Below are 17678 nucleotides of genomic sequence, written 5' to 3'. Positions count from 1 at the left end.
TCAGAAACAGAGGAAGACTGTGAAAGTTCTGATGAGGCCTGATAGGCTAGGGTCAGATAGAAGGGGAGGAGGACCTCCCCTATCAGTAGACTGGGGAAGGGGCATGAGAGGAGATGAGGGAGGGAGGGAGGGAGGGAGGGAGGGAGAGAGGGAGGGAGGGAGGGAGGATTGGGAGGTTATGAGGGTGGGGCTACAGCTGGGATACAAAGTGAATAAATTGTAATAAATAAAAATTATATTTAAAAAGTCAAGAATAAAATTGAGAAAAAATAAACAGTTAAAATGGAGAAAGAAAGAAAGAAAGAAAGAAAGAAAGAAAGAAAGAAAGAAAGAAAGGAAGGAAGAAAGGAAGGAAGGAAAGAAAGAAAGAAAGAACAATCTCTCTTTTTCTGTTTTCTCCTCTTTTTCTGTTTTCCCTGTGGTTTCCAGGATTTAGACTCAGGTCTTCAGCTCACACGGCAAAGCCCTTTTAGCGAATGAGCCATCATCTCACCAACCCTTTTTTCCCCTGTCAAGGTGTTTTTAAAACCACCATTGACTTCTAAGCAGAGTGCTGTGAACCAGCCATTGAATGTGTTGGTCCAAGTGGAGCAGGTGAATTTTCTTGACAGTGAGGGTGGCGCTCACTGCCAGGATCATGATAACTAGGGAATCTGGGGCTGTATCCAAGCATATATCCCCAGGCACCCCTTGACAAGATGGTATCTAGTCTTTGGTGAGCGGTGCCTGCTAAGGAGTGGGGACTGTTGTCTAAGCTATAGATGACAGTCCTGCTCATGTCAGCCCTGAGTCAGGAGATGTGTTCTCCTGTCCCTTCCCAAAGGTGGAGGTGATCAAGAAAGCCTACATGCAGGGTGAAGTGGAGCTTGAAGATGGGGAGAATGGTGAAGACGGAGCCGCCTCCCCCAGGAACGTGGGCCACAACATTTACATTCTTGCTCACCAGGTACAGCCTCTTTCCTCGCTAGACACCAGCAGCATTCTCGGCCGGGGGTGTCCTGAGACTGGCTCTTCCTGGAAAGTGTTCTCCTAGCACTGCTTGTACCCATGTGAACATGGCATGCAGGTGTGCTTGGCCACCTGCCTCGAGGGGCTGAGTTCCAGGACTCTGCCATTTTCCCAGTGTGGCAGGTCACAGCCTTGGAAATCCCCATGCCTTGAGCAGGGATGCTGGATACTTGGTCTGGAGACACTGAGGAGTCTTAGGCATTTTATAAGTACTAATGACTCCCTCTTAATAACCTAAAGAAATAAAGTTGAGCCTCCTTGGCGATCACATTTGGGGATCTGTGGGAACCTGTCCTTACAATTTTCTTTTGTTTGTTTTTCTGGGTGATACTTTCTGCCCTGACACCAAAATGCCGTATTTCGTAATCTCTTCCGAGTTTTTGAAGTTGCTTCTTCCTTGGGTATACTAGTGTGCCTTCAGGTTTTGGGTGGGGTGGGCAAGCTGTAGCCTAGCTGGAGTCTGGCATGCCCTTTCCTTAGCCCCTTTTAAACTTGGGTACAGGACCTGGGTGTAGCACAGTGAAGGCAAGAAACCTGGAGTTGCCAGGTCCCTGCCCTTGCATACCTATTGAAGGATTTCAAACGCTCCCCTGTCCCACATCGCCTCCATACTCAGTATCTAGCATCTGAAAGGGTTTCTGAAAAGTCCCAGAATGGAGATTTAATGGGGGTGCACAGAAAATTCATATCCCCCCTGCCTGGCTTAAGAAATCAAAGGAAAGGAAGATCCTGCATAGGCATGAGCTATCCATTCTTTTATGCCAGACTCCCAAAATAGCCTCTGCAAAGCGGGACTGAGCAGAAGGGAGCAAGCCTCTTGCTTGGTACCTTGGCCTTTGGCTTGCTGCTGGTCATTTTGCATTTTTTTTTTAAACTCGGGAAAGCTGTGGGTGGAATTCAGTTGATAGCGTGCCTGCCTAGCATGCAAACGGCCCTGGTTTTGGTGCTGTACATCTGTGAAACCAGAACTCTGGAGGAAGAGGCAGGAGAATCAAAAGTTTAAGATCATCCTCAGCTACATAGCAAGTCCAAAGCCTGCCTGAGATACAGAAGACCCTGCCTCAGAGAAATAAATCTAGAGTTTAAAAGTGACTCTTAAAATCCTTGCCTCCCAGTTTCTCTTTGCTTATGTTCTAGTTGGCTCGGCATAACAAAGAACTTCAAACCATGCTGAAACCTGGAGGCCAGGTGGATGGCGATGAAGCTTTGGAGTTCTATGCGAAGCACACAGCACAGATCGAGGTAAAACAAAACAACAAACAAACAAAGTCAATCCATGAACAGGGAGATCTTAGGCAGCGATGCCTTCGACCTCCTGCACCAAGGTTGGCATCTTCTCACTGCTCTGAGCAGTAAAAATGTTGGAGTGCTTCCTGTTTACTGGTTTCCCCGTTAGGTACTAGATTTCCAGTGATGGCCAAAACTATCATGATTACTGCTTAAGGTCTGGAGGGGAGACACCCACTGATCAGATCCCTGTAGGTTTAATTACAAATTCTGGCCAGCTCCTAAAGCAAGTGGATAGGGCTGAGGAGATAGCTCAAGTTGATAAAAGCATTTGCCACACAAGCACAAGGACCCAGTTCAACTCCCAAAACCCACATAAAAAATTCAGGTGTAGTGTCAGGCACTATAATCTTAGTGCTGGGGAGCACTGCACAGGTAAGTAGATGGGTTTGCTTGGCCTACTTAGTGACCCATTCATCAATGAGAGAGGAACAGCTGGGGGCAGGGGGTGCCTAATAAAGGATACCAAGGTTGACTTCGGCCTCTGTATGTACACACCAGGACCCACCCGCTTATATGAAACTTACACACTCTGATGGGCAGAAGTCTGTGCTTTATACCATCCTTTTCGCCCGTGGGAGCCCTTCCCTTGACCCCCCTATCCTCATCTGCTATGCAAACAGGACAGAACACTCCCTGACCTCCTGAAGTATGTGGTACCATCTCTTCTTGGCAGAGGGAGGGAGGAACTCTTCAGTAAGGCTCAGTGCTGGGTACACACTTCCCTCGCTCTCAGTGTCACAGTGGGGCTTTAGTCCCAGGCTGTCTGACCCCTGCGTGCAGGGTGCACCTGCTATCACATGCATTGCATCTTAGCATCTGAAAGGAAACATGTCTGGCTCCAGGGTCTAGGTACTCGGGATGCTGTATCTTGTTTTGCTAATGGATTTATTGTCGATATCGGAAGAGGGATTTGGAAGCCGTAAGAGAATCAATGGGCAGAGTGACATTTAGGATGGAGGCTCTTCAGGAGTCTCTCCTTACCTGCTGTCTCAGCTCTCCAGGTCGTCCCGATGAAATGCTTTGTCTGACCAACTCGTCAGCCACGCCAAATGTATGTGAACTCATTGTGGATTTATTGATCTGGACGGAAGCTTAGCCAAAAGGCCAGCTCTGCCCTCTGCGTCGTCTAGGAGACAAGGTTGGCAGTGTAGAAGATTAAAGATGATAGCATCTAGAGGTATTGTCCAACTCTTTGGCCCAGTTGGGAGAAGCGAGAAGGCTGATCAAGATAAAAAGCACTAGGGTTAGAAAAGGAATGCTGTTCAGTCCTCCTGACTCCAGCTGCTGAATCTCCTTAAACAAGGAAAATTTAAAACCGTTGCTAGCCTCTGAACCCTTCCCTTGGCTAGCCAGGACCCTCCCTTTGATTTCCCTGAAGGATCTGTATGCGCATCCAGGGTGCTGTGATGTAGCTGCTTGGGGCTTTGCTAGTAGACTCTAGACTCTTCACCCTGCAGCAATGGAATGCAGTTCTTGCCAGACGTCTTTCCTTCTGAAGCCAGCTGCACATCTCCTTTGTGCTTCAGTGAAAAGAGGAATGGCCCAGGGTGCTAGGCTCTGTGAATCAGGTGGCCCAGAGCTAACAAATATATAGAACAGGTCCTTGAGCCTGTGTCCCAGGCAGGTTGTAGATGCTAACCACACAACCACACTTCCAGTTAAACCAGGTTGGCTTTGAACCAAAACCAGAAGGCCGTGGTGAAGGGACCATGTTCCTCTGTACCTGCGGAGTCAGGGCTATGAGAACCTGTCCGACCTTCACAAGAGTCTCCTGTCACAGCTGGGCCTGAGTCACCTCTCTTGCCCCATCAGGGAACAAAGGTGTTGAGAGAGGGAGCAAACTCTTCCTGTCAAGGGTGTCAGCCCTGGGCTTCACCTGACCTCTCAGCTTCGGGGGAAGAGTGTAGAAAGGCCAAGAGGCCATGTCTCTGGTGTGCTACAGCCTGTGGCCTTTTAGACCAACTTAGTACAGTGTCCTAAAATTGGAAACATATGACTCTGGAGACAGAGTCCAGCTAAGGAGAAAATGGAGGAAACCTGCAGGCATCCACCCCTGTAGCCCCACAAAGCCAGTTTAAGGACCACTGATTCCCTCTCCCCTCCAGGGGCAGCTGGCATATTGATTCATGTATCACATTCTCTGGACATTATGACAAGATGTAGGAGGTCACTACAACTGGCATAAAAGCAAAGGTCTATTCTAAAAGTTCCTATCCAGAGGTAGCCCAGTTTTTGCTGTCTGAGAAAGAATAGTGGCTGAGGCTTATACTATGACCCAACATTGCCCTTTCTAATATAATAGCCATCAAGCCATGCCTGTTAAATCAAAATTAGATGCCAGTACTTATTCTGTTGCTCATTTGTAATAACTTGCATATGTCTAGTTCTCAGTGGCCTCTGTGACTACTAGCTGTCCTCTTGGACTCACAAAGGCCTCATCACTGTAGAAAGTTCCACTGTACAATCCACTGTACATCCAGCTTCAGCTGAATGTTCTAACAAAACACAGTAGAAACTGCTCGAGATGAAAGCCAATCATATTTCATGGAAGAGGAGAAATGGGTTTTCCATCTGTTCGTTTTCATCAACTAATTTTTACACTACACAGTGTAAGTGTCGGTTGCTGCTAAGAGTTTTGGCTGGGCTGAGCTTGTTAGCCTGTGAAATTGTGCAGGTTGTCTCTAAGCTTATCAGTAGTTTGTCCAGACAAACACTTAGGCAGTATCTAGTCAAGGCTGTTCATCTACAGTCTCAAAACAGAATCGTTTTAAAGTACCTTAGGAGTATGTAGAGTACAACTATAATAGTTTTATGATTCTAGTGATTTTTCTGATGGTGGATTTTTATGTTACAGTCACAAAATTAAAACCAGTATTTAAAAGTGGAAAAGTATTAAGATATTATAGGGGGAGGTTGATCATATTTAAATGAATGGGGTATGAGGCTCTACAAATTCTTACAGACTTAACAAAAGTTTTATGTCTGGTGTGTACATGCATAAAGGCATGCACACACACGCGCGCGCGCACGACAGCTTTCAAATCAGGTAGATTCACATTACCCTGAGCTTTGAACCCCAAGTTCACTGCCAATAGAAAAGCAAAAGATTTATAAAAGGCTTTGAGAATAACTGCTTACTCTCCATTTTAACCCTAGATTGTCAGACTGGACCGGACAATGGAACAAATTGTCTTCCCTGTGCCCAGCATCTGTGAATTCCTGACTAAGGAATCAAAACTTCGAATATATTACACCACAGAGAGGGATGAGCAAGGCAGCAAGATCAACGACTTCTTCCTGCGCTCTGAGGACCTCTTTAACGAAATGAACTGGCAGAAGAAACTTCGAGGTGAGTCACAGTTCCTGGACATGCTCTGGGAATGCTCAGCTCTGAGGCTTCACTCCTGGCCTGAGGAGTGTGCATACCTCTGAGAAGAAGCAATGCAGGAACAGTTGGTAAAGGTGTCCCCCTCTGAATACAGAGAACCTGGGCATTTCAATATATGAGCCCGATCTCAGGACTCTAAATTGGCTGTGTTCACGCAGCATTGGATTTGATTGGCCCGGGGGCTTTGTGGATGACTTGGAGTGCCTGTTTGGGTGTTTCCCTGTGGAAACTAATTAGACACTGAAAAGGCCAGGCCTTTTCCTGCACAGGATGGTTCCCTTGGGCTGAGAATGCAGACTGGCACACCTGTTCCTGAGACTCTTCTATTTTCCCTCTGACGGAGTAGCTCAGGTTCAAAACTCCCAGTCATTTTTATAGACCGTGCAGTTGTTTGCCATGTAAGAGGCAGCATTGCTCACCAGCAGGTCCCATGGCAAAGCCCAGCCAAGTCAAATGGAGATTACTCTTCTAAGACACATTTATAGCGCTTCCCCAGAGGGCTTCTCGGCTCCCAGTTTTCATTAGCGTTTTAATGTGATCCTTCAGCACCAGCCGTGCGCTTGGCAGCAGCTGTTGTGAACAACTTTGAAAGGATCATGCTTTATTTGTGTATGTGAGTTGGGAGCCAGATTTTTTTTTTCTTTTAATTCGGAACTCCAAAGCCAAGCTCTTGAAATCTTAAAGGTTTTTTGCAGGGTGCGGCCAGGGTAGGGGAGAGTTGCATCAAAGAACAGTTTCCAGGACTTCTTGTGCTATCTCTGGTCCCTGCCAGTCTGAGCAGAGCCAGGCCTGCCTTGCTTACCAGGCTTGCCATGTCTGCCTTCCTCCTCATTTCCATTAAACCCCTGGGTTCTCCCATGGCAAAGAATTGTGAAATCAGGGTAGTAGCATGTCCGCAGCACCAAGAAGGGGTAGGAGAAATGTCTTCCACTCCACCATCCCCTGCTTCCACGGATACAGGCAGGTGACTTAACTGTTCCCAGACCCTCAGCTATCTGGTGGGGGGTAAAGATTCATTTACCCCAGAGTGGCCGAACACTGTCCCAAGATTTTTCCTCAAGTATAGCTAGTGCCTTCTCATATTTCAGACTTTCTGTTTTTTGAAAAATAGTGTTTGTTTTAGGGAAGTTTAAAAACAACTCTACTTGTCATCTAAAATTTTTTAATTGCCTTCAAAGCTATCTACTAAGAGAAAAATGGAAAATAATAAGTGAATTAAACAGCCCAAGTATTTAGGAAGGGGAGAGATGTGCTCATTAGAAGCAGCATTAAAATAGAACACACTGCTTTTCACTAAGTGGCTTACTTCTACCAAGTGTGCAGGGAAGGTCTGTCTGTCACGTTTGTGAAGCTGCCTTTACCTTTGGCTGACATGAAGGCTGTGGCGGGTGGTAGCCAGTTCTCCGTGGTGTCTATTTGGCTACTGATGTTAGTGTTTTCTTGTGTTAAGAAATCATTATGAGGCTGATGGGATGGATCAGTGGTTGGATCAGTGGTTAGGAGCCCTGGCTGCTCTTGCAAAGGGGCTAAGTTCACGTCCTGGCACCTGCCTGGCCGCTGACAACCACCTTAACTCCACTTGCAGTGGACCTGACACCCTCTTTTGGCCTGTGTGAATACCGGGCACACACATAGATGCAAGCTACAAATCCATGCACACACACAAAAAATAAAATAAAATAAATCTGCTTTTTAGAAGAAATTAATTTTATCTTCTGCAAGTGTTATAATTCTGTAAGAATTAAATACGCAATTTGACTTGCTCTCAAGAAACCCTTTCCTGCTTTCTTCTTGGAGCACATACACGTATACACACCCTTCTATGTGTACACATTCTTTCTCGGGCCATCCCTTTCTGATATCTGAAGATCGTATGTGTAGTGAAGAGAAGACTGTAGGCTGTGGTACCTAGAAGACAGTGCAGGGAGAAGCTCAGATGGAGTTGCTTATGCTGACCTTTCCTTGCTTGGAATTTTCCCTCGTGTTTATGACATTAGAGCTGGGAAATGCTGCTTGTGCGCAGTGCTAAGTCATCCAGAAAAGCCCAGTTTCTTTAAAACAAACAACTAGGAACTAGTGTGACCAGGACATGCCCTGGATGCAGTTATTTAAACAGCTTTGTCCGTCTTGGGTGCTGGCATTCTACCTCATTGCTGTGGTGTGGCAAGTATATCAATCCAGCTAAATTACAGTCCTTGGGAAAAGAGAACATGCTGCAGGCACAGTGGGGGATTCGGCGGTGTGTATATTTCTTCCTGTGGGAACCAGAGATCTGTACATAGACAGACAGCCCAAAAGCATATTTTTAAGTGACTGCAAAATGAAGCTGATTAAGACCAGGGTTATAATCAAGCAATGACAGGTTACAGAACTATGGGAAATGAAGAGTTGAAAGAAAAGGAGGGACAGTGTTGACAGCTAGCAGGAATCGGCAGAATTTGGGTAGACACAGCCTAGATTGGGGGAAGGTGAGGTATGATCTGTATGTTCCATCACCTACGGCTGCTATAACAAACTGCCACAAACTAGGATGCGTACAACTACAAAAATGTATGATCTTATCATTCTGGAAGTCAGGAGTCTGGTGAGCATCTCACTGAGTTAAAAAATCAAGATATGGGTACAGTGTGTTCATGCCACAACCTCCAGCATGTTAAAGCTCCTAAAAGCTGCCTATGTTTCTGGGTTGTGAGTCTTTCCCCATCTTCGAAGCCAACAATGTCAAGAAGAACCTTTTTCAAGCTGCATCTCTCTGATTGAGTCTTCTGCCTCCTCCTTTCACATAGAAGACTCTCAGCCTCTTTTGTCCTGTAATATAACACATTCATGAGCTGGAAACTGAGGTTTGGGACATTTGAGTGGGCATTATTTTGCTTGCCATAGAAGGCATGTTAATTGCTTTAGCTTTGGCTTAAAACAACAAATACTCATTTTCTTATGGCTTCCCATGGTCAGGAATGATTTAGCAGAATAGTTACAACTCAGGGTCTTTCATTAGGTAGCCACTGAGTCACCATCCAGGGCCATTGTCATCTGAGCACTTGCCCAGCCCTGATGAATGCACTTCTTAGTGCATTCTGACGTCTCTGGAATCGGGGGATCCTTCCTTCTGCACACAGACCTTCAGGCAACTCTCATGTGTCCTCATGACAGAACAGTTGCTTTCTTTAGAGTAAATGATTGAAGACGAATGTAAGGAGAAAGCCACGGGGCATTCATGACCTGCTCTTAGAAACCTCATGCTAGCACATGAAGTATCTTCTGCTTTTTAGAAGCATAATACAGATACAGTGGTCCTCAGGATGCCGTAATTAGCTGTACTTCTTACATTATTCCATCAATGAAAGAGACACATCAAAGAGTAAAGAGGTGTCTGTATCACAACAGAGGGGATGCACGGAAACTGAGGGGCACAGTGTGTTTGTAGGAACTACCACTAGGTTGGATTTTAGGAATAGCATAGGTGGGGAAGGGAAGTGGGGAAAAGGTTTGGAGAAGGAAGGGACATAGCTCCATTTACCACAGGAAGTATAACAATATTGCAGGTCTATCATAACTGAATAAATTACTAGTTGAGCTATAGGACTGATTATTGATTCAAAATGGGAGTGTTAGCTTTGGGAAATTAGATTCATTTGTTAACTATATGCCCTAGTTAAAGGCCATCGTTGCAGCTGTACTGAAGGGGGCATGTTCCCATGCAGGGTATTCTGGCCTCCGTGGACCATCATAGATTTCTTCTAGCCTCTTATATTTTTCCTAGACCTCTTATGAACTCTCGATGCATACATGAGAGTGGAGAGGGTGCTGTTAGTTTCCCTGAACATGTCACTCAGCATCAGCAGTTTCCGGGTTTCTGCCATTCAATCTCTTCCCTCTTTTTGTTGTGCATATCAGAAGTAGACATTAGTCCCCAAAGAAGTGCCAGTGGCTGTTGCATCCAGACCAGATGAACTCTCATCTCCAGTTAGCTTCAGCAGGCTTGGGATGTGGCTCAATTATGCAGTACTGGCCTAGCATACATGAAGCCCTGGGTTTGATCCCTAGCACCATATAAAATTAGGTGTACTGGTACACAGAGATCATTCCTGGATTCAGTGAAGAAGACGCAGGAGGACAAGAACACTGAGATCATCCTAACCTGCAGAGCTGGTTTGAGTCTAACCTACACTACATAAGAACCTATCTCAAAGTATATATATGTTTGTTTGTTTGTTTGTTTGTTTGTTTCACAATCATTTTACAAAATATTAAATTGCTATCTGGGAGTTTACTAGACTCAGTCAGCTCCTCTAGTGAATGGTGACATTGGCCATCTGTCTTTACCCCTTTTACTGCATCCAGAGGATCACTAATTGGGGAAATGAGATTGCAAATACTTCCTTCCATTTCTGGGCATTGGGTTCTTTTCTTTTTCTTTTTTTTTAAGATGAAGAATTTCAACTTAGATGCTTGTGCATAGCTCTATAACTCAGCAGTTTTGAAACATTGCCTATGACCAAGTTCCCACATGATAACAACAATTACTAAATTACCCAGAGACCTCTTTAATCATGCCATAACTTTCTTTGGATGGAAGTTTCCAAAGACTTGGCTGCTGTTGCAGGCATCATTATAGGGTCATTGGCTTTGTCATTGGCTGCTGTCCTAAAGTTGCGTGAAGATTTGGTGGGGAGGGGTACAGGATAGAGATCCAGTCTCACATATCCTTTTATTTGTTCTGGGGGGAGGAAATGATATCTACAGGATTATTTATGAAAGCTGTCTCCGGCATGGCCACTTCAGCTGCTTCTATGACTTCTGTCCCATGAAATCATCAGTCAGAAGCAATGGCTTTGCAGGTGTCAGTGTGCAGAGCATCCCCTGCCCCTTTATGATGGCTTTGGGTCATAATCCTGGACATTCTTTGTGTCACTGTCCTGGAGCCTTTGGAAATGTGAACTCCACTGCTGACCATGGTCAGCCACCTGCTGTCTCCGGTTTCTTGGTTTTGAGGTCACCTGTACCATTTGAGGGATATGACAAGTGACTCAGTGGTGAGAAGGAGGTAACTTCCCTGCTCTGGGGAATTAATGGAGCATTTTAAGCCAAGAAAATGGTACCAGGCCCAGTCACAGGCTCAACTGGGCCAACTCCGAATGTTCTGTCTCCCTGACATTTCTAAAAGGCTAATTGAATTCTTGGGTCTCTCTGGGCATCCCATCTGGTACTGGAGGTCTCAGGGAGAACCAGAATCTCAGTATGTGAACTTTGGATAACCCTCAGATTCCATAGCTGGTGGAACTGACTGGGACATGCAGGACTTTTCAATGGCCCAGCCTTTGCCCTTCTCTTCTTCCGTGTACCCCAATGAGTCTTCTGTTAGTGAGTTCTCCAGTGACCCGAAGTCATGTCACTGTGTGCCAGCTCTGAAACAAATTATCGTTCTTACTGTTGTGGTCAACACTGGGAACAAAAGTGGATTTGTGGGGGTTTAGCAGGAGGAAGGCCCTGTTGAACTCTAGCACTCTGGCATGTGATCATCAACAACCTCAACAGGCTTTATCTGTTTCTACAGCCCAGCCTGTCTTGTACTGGTGTGCCCGAAACATGTCTTTCTGGAGCAGCATTTCCTTCAACCTGGCCGTCCTGATGAACCTGCTGGTGGCATTTTTCTACCCATTTAAAGGAGTGCGGGGAGGTAACCATACCTTTCTTTATTTAAGTATTCTGTTTTATCTTCCTGAGACACAAGTCTTGCTCTATAGTACAAGCTGTCCTGGAACCCAGGAGCCTCCTCTCCTGCTTCAGTGTACTGATAACAAGCTGTCTGTCAGGTTTCTGTCTATACAGATTTCTATTGCTGTGAGAAAACACCATCACCGTAAGCAGCTTGGGGAAGAAAAGGTTTACTTCCACATCATAGTCCATTATTAAAAGAAATCAGGACAGGAACCTGGAGGCAGGAACCAAATGAAGCAGAAGCCATGGAAGAGTGTTGCTTGCTGGCTTTCTCTTCACAGCTTGCTCAGCCTACTTTTTGATTTCACTAACAGAAATTTGCAGAAAAATACAAACTTGTTCTTCATTTTGAGATGTTGTTTTTCTTAAGTAAATTGAGTATTAGATAATCCCATTGGCATCCAGGTTAAAAATAAAATGTCATTGAAATCTTACTTTTAAAAAGAGAGAAAATATTCTAAAGCCTGAGAATCCTAATTTTTGAGTACCCAGGACTACTCGCCTGGGATCTGCATCACCCGCAGGGACCTGGGCCCTCCCACATCAATTATCAATGAAGAAAATGCAACATAGGCTTGCCCACAAACCAGTCACACGGGGGGCACTTTGTCAATGAATGTTCCCTCTTCCGAAATGATTCTCCCTCGTGTCAAATTGACCTAGAACTAGCCAGCACACAGGCATATTCTACCGTGCCAGGTTCAACATCTTTAATTTCAAGGAAACATCTGATGGCATCAGGAAGGCTTTGGCTTTGCTCTTGAATCCTATCACTGAAACCACGGGTCACATTTAGGATCCCAGTTATGCATTTCAGATAGCTTTTGTCTAAGATCTAATTTTAAGCCAAACTTAAAATAGTTAAAAGAAGGAAGAGCAGCTATAGATCCTGTCAGAAATTGTCTTAGGCCCCTAGTCTTATATACAGGGAAAGCATGTGTCTGAGAAGATGAGTAAGCTAGTTAGTGACAGGGCATAGATACAAACAACATAGATACAAACAACCAGTCCACGGTGTGACTTCCCATACCCTCAGTCCGGAATGGCTTCAGACTAAAGATTGTCTGGAATTCTTTTGTTCTTTCACAAGTCAGAGGTGAGGCAGGTCAGTTGAGACTATAACCCGTATTCTTTGAATGTGTAAATTGTGGAGAGCTGCCTGCTACCAATCATGGATTTCCCCCACCCACCATCTCCTCCCCGTCATATACATGAGCCTTCTACATGTCTTAATGAGAAAAGACAAACAATTTAGGACATTTTCTACTGCGGGGACTCCCAGCCTGATACCTAGTATCTAAGAAGCACTGATATTGTGGGTTTCTGGTGGCAGACATGAAAGGCGCCTCTTCTGCTACACATTCATGTGCTCTCTCTCCTCACCATGTTAGGGATGCAGTCCAGGGACCCATGCATGCTAGGCAAGTGCTGTATTAGGCATGGAGCCATGTTCCTAGTGCCAGGGAGGTTGTTCTTAGCTTTGTTATTCATTGGAGCTTTTTGGTACACTATTTTGCCTTTAGATATAACAACCTTCCAGCAGCCCCCTGTATGAAACCTAATGGGAAACTTAAGAAGCCCCCAAATCAGACCCAGAGAAACACTGGGAATATTTGAACTGAATATTCCAGGCATGGATCTAAGCAGTACCTGTGTAATAATAGTGTATATGAGGACCAACTTTCAAGTGATAACATGTTGTATGATGCAACATACCCTTTCAAGGGCTTAACTTACCTGTTTGGATTTAACTTGTGTGGAAAACACCATCTGAACCATCACTTCTTCTCCAAAGCATGATCTAAATGCAAGCCCAGGGAGCATTTTTTTTTCTTTAAATGCCACATCAGGAGGCATGAGTGTTTCTGTTTGAAAAGATTTGATCAGATCACAGGGCTAGAGTTTTCCTCTGGGGATGCATCTCCCTTAACCAAGATGCTCTTCAGTGGAGGTGAGAGCAGTGAGGGAATCATTACAGACCTCCCCTTGCTGATTGCCCAGGTCTCCTTCCAACTCAGAGAAGTTGCCATGTTCATCTCAGCAGATTACCCAGGCAACTCTTTGCATGTGCTCTCATGTGCCCTCCATCCTTCTAAATATATTTCAAACAGCTTTTAATGATTCACTCTGACTGTTTTCTTCACTGGTTGTTTGTACCAGCATCCAGGCCAAGGTCTGGGGACAGTGAGTTGACACTGCTCACCCTTCAGTATTAGCCTTCATACTATGGAATTCTAGCCATGGGTTTGCTGGCCACGGGTCATGTGACTCCGTACAGGCCTCTTTGGTTACTCCTTGATGTTCCCTGTATTACTAGATGCTGACACAGAGAGGATGTTAAGGCCTTGATGTGGCTGCAGAAATGCCTACAAGGTTCTGACAAAATAGCTGTAGAAGCCTATCTCTTAACCATCAAATCTGAGAGCCCTTGAATGAGGTGATGGCTAAGATCTTCCCAACTTTATGTTGGAGACCTCTGGGATTGGCACCCACCTTCATTAGCCTGGAGGTCACAAGGTTTCCTTGTCTTGTTGTGGGTCATAGTCTTTAGAACTTCATGCCAATGTATTATCTGGAAAGCAGTGTCTAAGCTCCTGGGATTGAAAGGAGGCTGATCCAACCTGTGAAACCCCTTCCATGATATAGACACTCAAGTTACCTTGGAAACAGCAGTTCATCATTAGTGTATTCATTTGTAACATGTGCTATGAGAATTTTTTTTTCCCCCAGCACCAGCTGTTTTCAGGAAAACAACTGCTTCCATACTGCTCACAAAATAGAGCTGGTTTATTGGCCTGAAAATGCCAATGTGAGATCAGTATGTATTATACTTTGTAGGTACAGCTCATTAGTACAATGCTTGCCAAGCATGGCCAAGGCCAGGAGTTGATCTCCAGCACTTCCAAACTAAAATTTTCTATGTATGTTTGCATCACGGTCTTGCATCCTAAAAATAGTATTGCTAAAATGTACCTCTTACATGTGCCATAACAACCTTATTTTGTACTGTGGTCCTGTGGCTTACAAGACCTTTGCAGCCAAGGGCAGCAGTGGCCTTAAAAGCTCCTTTCCAAAAGCCTGCTCCCAGCCCACTGAGCCACCTGTCAGAAGCACAGCACTAGTGCAGATTCAGATACTGTTCAATCTGTGAGCATGCCACGATGGTTCAAGTAAAATCAGTATGGCTTCTTAAACTTTCTTATTATTGGAATTTTTTAACTTATTCGTAAGGAACAGCATGACAAACTGCCATGTGCATCAGCCCAGCTTGAACAATTAGCATTTTTCTAAACTTGTTTCCTTTAGCCCCCTACTGTATTTTTGAAACATTTTGGAGAAGTTTAGACATTTTGTTGTTTTGACCATAAATATTTCAGTGTGCCTCTAACTTATAAGCATATTTTAAAATATATGTAAAACTTCCACACTATTATCATATGTAACAAAACTAACAGTAAACCCTGCAATAGTCCAAATTTACATTTCTCTAGCTGTCTCCAAGATTTCTTTCTAGACCCAGTCTCTTGGAGTCTAGCAGTAGTTTTCTCTACCATCTTAATAGTGGGGAAAGAGCAGGTTCTTACCTTGCCCTCTTCAGGATTTATGTGCAAGTGTTGTACTGTCCACATTTATGGTTAAGATATTGAGAATCTGTTAAAAGCCAGTCTTGGTAGTATGGGTTTTTTAATCCCAGCACATGGAAGGCAAAGTCAGGCAGATCTCTGTGAATTCAAGCCCAAAAAGTTCTAGGACAGCCAGAGCTACATAGTATGACCCTGTCCTTAGCCAAAAAGGAAAAGAAATCTGTTTAAAATGGTTTATTAAACATTTATAAAAATGAATGAGAATGGGAAAAAAATATTCTCAAAGAATATATCTGAATATATCAGGATTTATATGCAGAACTAATATGTTATAGACTACCCCATTAAAAGAATGGATGAAGTATTTGCTCAAATAATTAACAAAAGAAGATCTGAGGATGACCAGTAGGTATATGAGAAGATAGCCAACATCGCAAGCTGTCAGTGAAGGACAAACTAGAACAGTGGTATATTTCTGCAGACCTGCTGAAATGGCTGAATCACAAAAGACTTGTCAATACCAAGGGCTAATGAAAGGGGGGAAAAGTGTGATCTCTTTGGAAAACAGTACGGTAGTATCTCACAAAGTTGCACATTCTGTATAAGAATGTAAGAATCAAGAGTCTCCATCCCTGTGTTAATCTAAAAGAAATGAGAGCATCAATTCCACTCTAAGATTTGCACTTGAATGTTCTAGCAGCATCTTTCCCAATATCTCTACACTGGGATGGCCACAAAGATCCATTCATTTATTGAGTGAATAAATAAGTTACAAATTGTGGTATATCTGCAGTATGGACTACTGCTCAGCAATAAAAACAATGAAGTGGGGGTTACCAGCATGATTCTTTAACACTTATTAGTCACACACACACACAAAAAAAACTATTGACTAATACAATCATTTTTCCATTTTCATGAGAAATGCAAGACTAGAATGACAGAAAGCACACTCCTGGTGGCCAGGAGTGGGGGTGGGGCAACTCATAGACTTCACAGCGCTCCAGGAAGCCTGTCCTTGTGCTCATGCTTGTCAGGGTGAGCCCATTCTGTGTCTTGGTTGTGGTAACAACATCCTGTGATGTTCATATGACAAACTGCTAAAATTCTTGATCTGCGCTTACAGTGAATTAATCCTCTATTTTTTTTTTTTTTTTTTTTAACAGTAAGGACTGTTAACATTAGAGACATATAACTTCCAGCCATTTCCTAGGTCAATTTGAAGAAAAGACATAAAAAAACTAGATTGCCTTTAAAGTAGAGATTCTGCACCAACCCTGTAGGGTGATAGAGGGGGCCGAATAAAAGGCAGTTAACGAGGAGAGATAGCATGATGAGTGAATTGTTAAATGTCCACAAAATGATACGTGTGCCCCAGAATCCACAGTTTTAGTTTCTGCAAACCTTATGTGCCTTTGTGACCATTTCTTTTTTTTTTCCCCTATGTATGTGGTATGTATGGTCACGTGTGTTAGAACATGTGTATATGTATGTGTATAGAGGCCCAAGATTTAACATTGCATGTCCTCCTTGATCATTATCCACTTTGTATATGGAGGCAGGGTCTCTCGCTCTAGCCCAGGCTAGGCTACCTAGCTAGCTTGCTTAGGGGATTCCCTGTCTCCACCTCCCACTCACTGGGGATGTCAGGAGAGCCACCACACCCACCCACCATTAACATAGATACTAGAGACCTGAACTGCCACTTTGTGCCCATTTTTAACCGGCTTCTCTTTCTTACGGATATTGAAAGTGAAAAAAAGGCAAGTGGCTGGCTCTAGGGGACAGTTGTTGAAGAGAAAATGCCTCTGGGTGGGTGTGACTTAGCTGGAGAAAGAGCAGCCACCTGCGTAGCCGGTTCTTCCTGGGCTGTGCTTTACTCCTGGACATTCTAAAGAAGAAGAAAGAAAGAAAGAAAAAAAAAGCTCCTTTATATAAGTGTCCTGAATCATGTAGCGCTACTTGTTTACATCCAAGGGAGACTTAAAATGTGACAGCATTTGCAAGAGGGGTGTTTTTTTTTTTTTTAATGAGTGTTTTACAGAACTGTATTTTTAGCCACGTTGGCTCATGTTACATAACTAAGACATCTCGTGGGACACTCTAAATAGAACCTGAAATAGCAAGAGATGACAAAAACTGGTAGAAGCTCGTTGACTGTAGGGGTAATCTAACTGTAGACGATACTCAAGAGCCGGAAGTTGCCTTCCCCCTTCCCTGAAGGACATCAAATTGAGCCATGGAACCTACAGTTTTGCTTTGAATGTTTTTAATAGAAAGTCAGCTTAGGCTTCCAGTTCCTTTTTCCCCAGGAGTGAATTATGACCTGTGAATGAGTTTTATTTGTTGAATAAGAATCTTGTGTCTACTCTGTGCCAGGTACTTTTCTCAAAAAATTTGGGGTCTAGACAGAAGATAGACAAGTAAAATGATGATTATAAAATAGCAGCATTTGGGGCTGGGGGAATATCTCAGAGGTTAAGAGCACTGATGGCTCTTCCAGAGGACATAGGTTTAAGTCTCAGCACCCACATGGCAGCTCACAACTATCTGTAATTCCAGTTTCAGGGGATCCAAAATAGTTGGTACATTTACCAGTGCATGTAAAAATAAATAGGAAGGAAAGGAAAGGAAAGGAAAGGAAGGGAAGGGAAGGGAAGGGAAGGGAAGGGAAGGGAAGGGAAGGG

General features: G+C 44.1%; 1 protein-coding gene across 6 annotated transcripts in view; it reads left to right on the top strand.

Annotated features, from left to right (window-relative positions):
• The window catches only part of Itpr1 (inositol 1,4,5-trisphosphate receptor type 1), a 206640-nt gene that overhangs the window by 145957 nt on the left and 43005 nt on the right, over positions 1 to 17678 (top strand). For all 6 annotated transcript variants that reach the window (XM_055628416.1, XM_055628418.1, XM_055628420.1 and 3 more), the window contains 4 exons: positions 824 to 946; positions 2146 to 2250; positions 5455 to 5647; positions 11244 to 11366. In XM_055628416.1, the coding sequence (XP_055484391.1) occupies positions 824 to 946; positions 2146 to 2250; positions 5455 to 5647; positions 11244 to 11366 (544 nt within the window). The remainder of the gene's footprint in view (positions 1 to 823; positions 947 to 2145; positions 2251 to 5454; positions 5648 to 11243; positions 11367 to 17678) is intronic.

The sequence above is a fragment of the Psammomys obesus genome, unplaced genomic scaffold (assembly GCF_907164565.1).
Source record: "Psammomys obesus unplaced genomic scaffold, mPsaObe1.curated_primary_1811, whole genome shotgun sequence".
NCBI classification, from domain to species: domain Eukaryota; kingdom Metazoa; phylum Chordata; class Mammalia; order Rodentia; family Muridae; genus Psammomys; species Psammomys obesus.
This window is presented reverse-complemented; position numbering and strand designations above follow the sequence as displayed.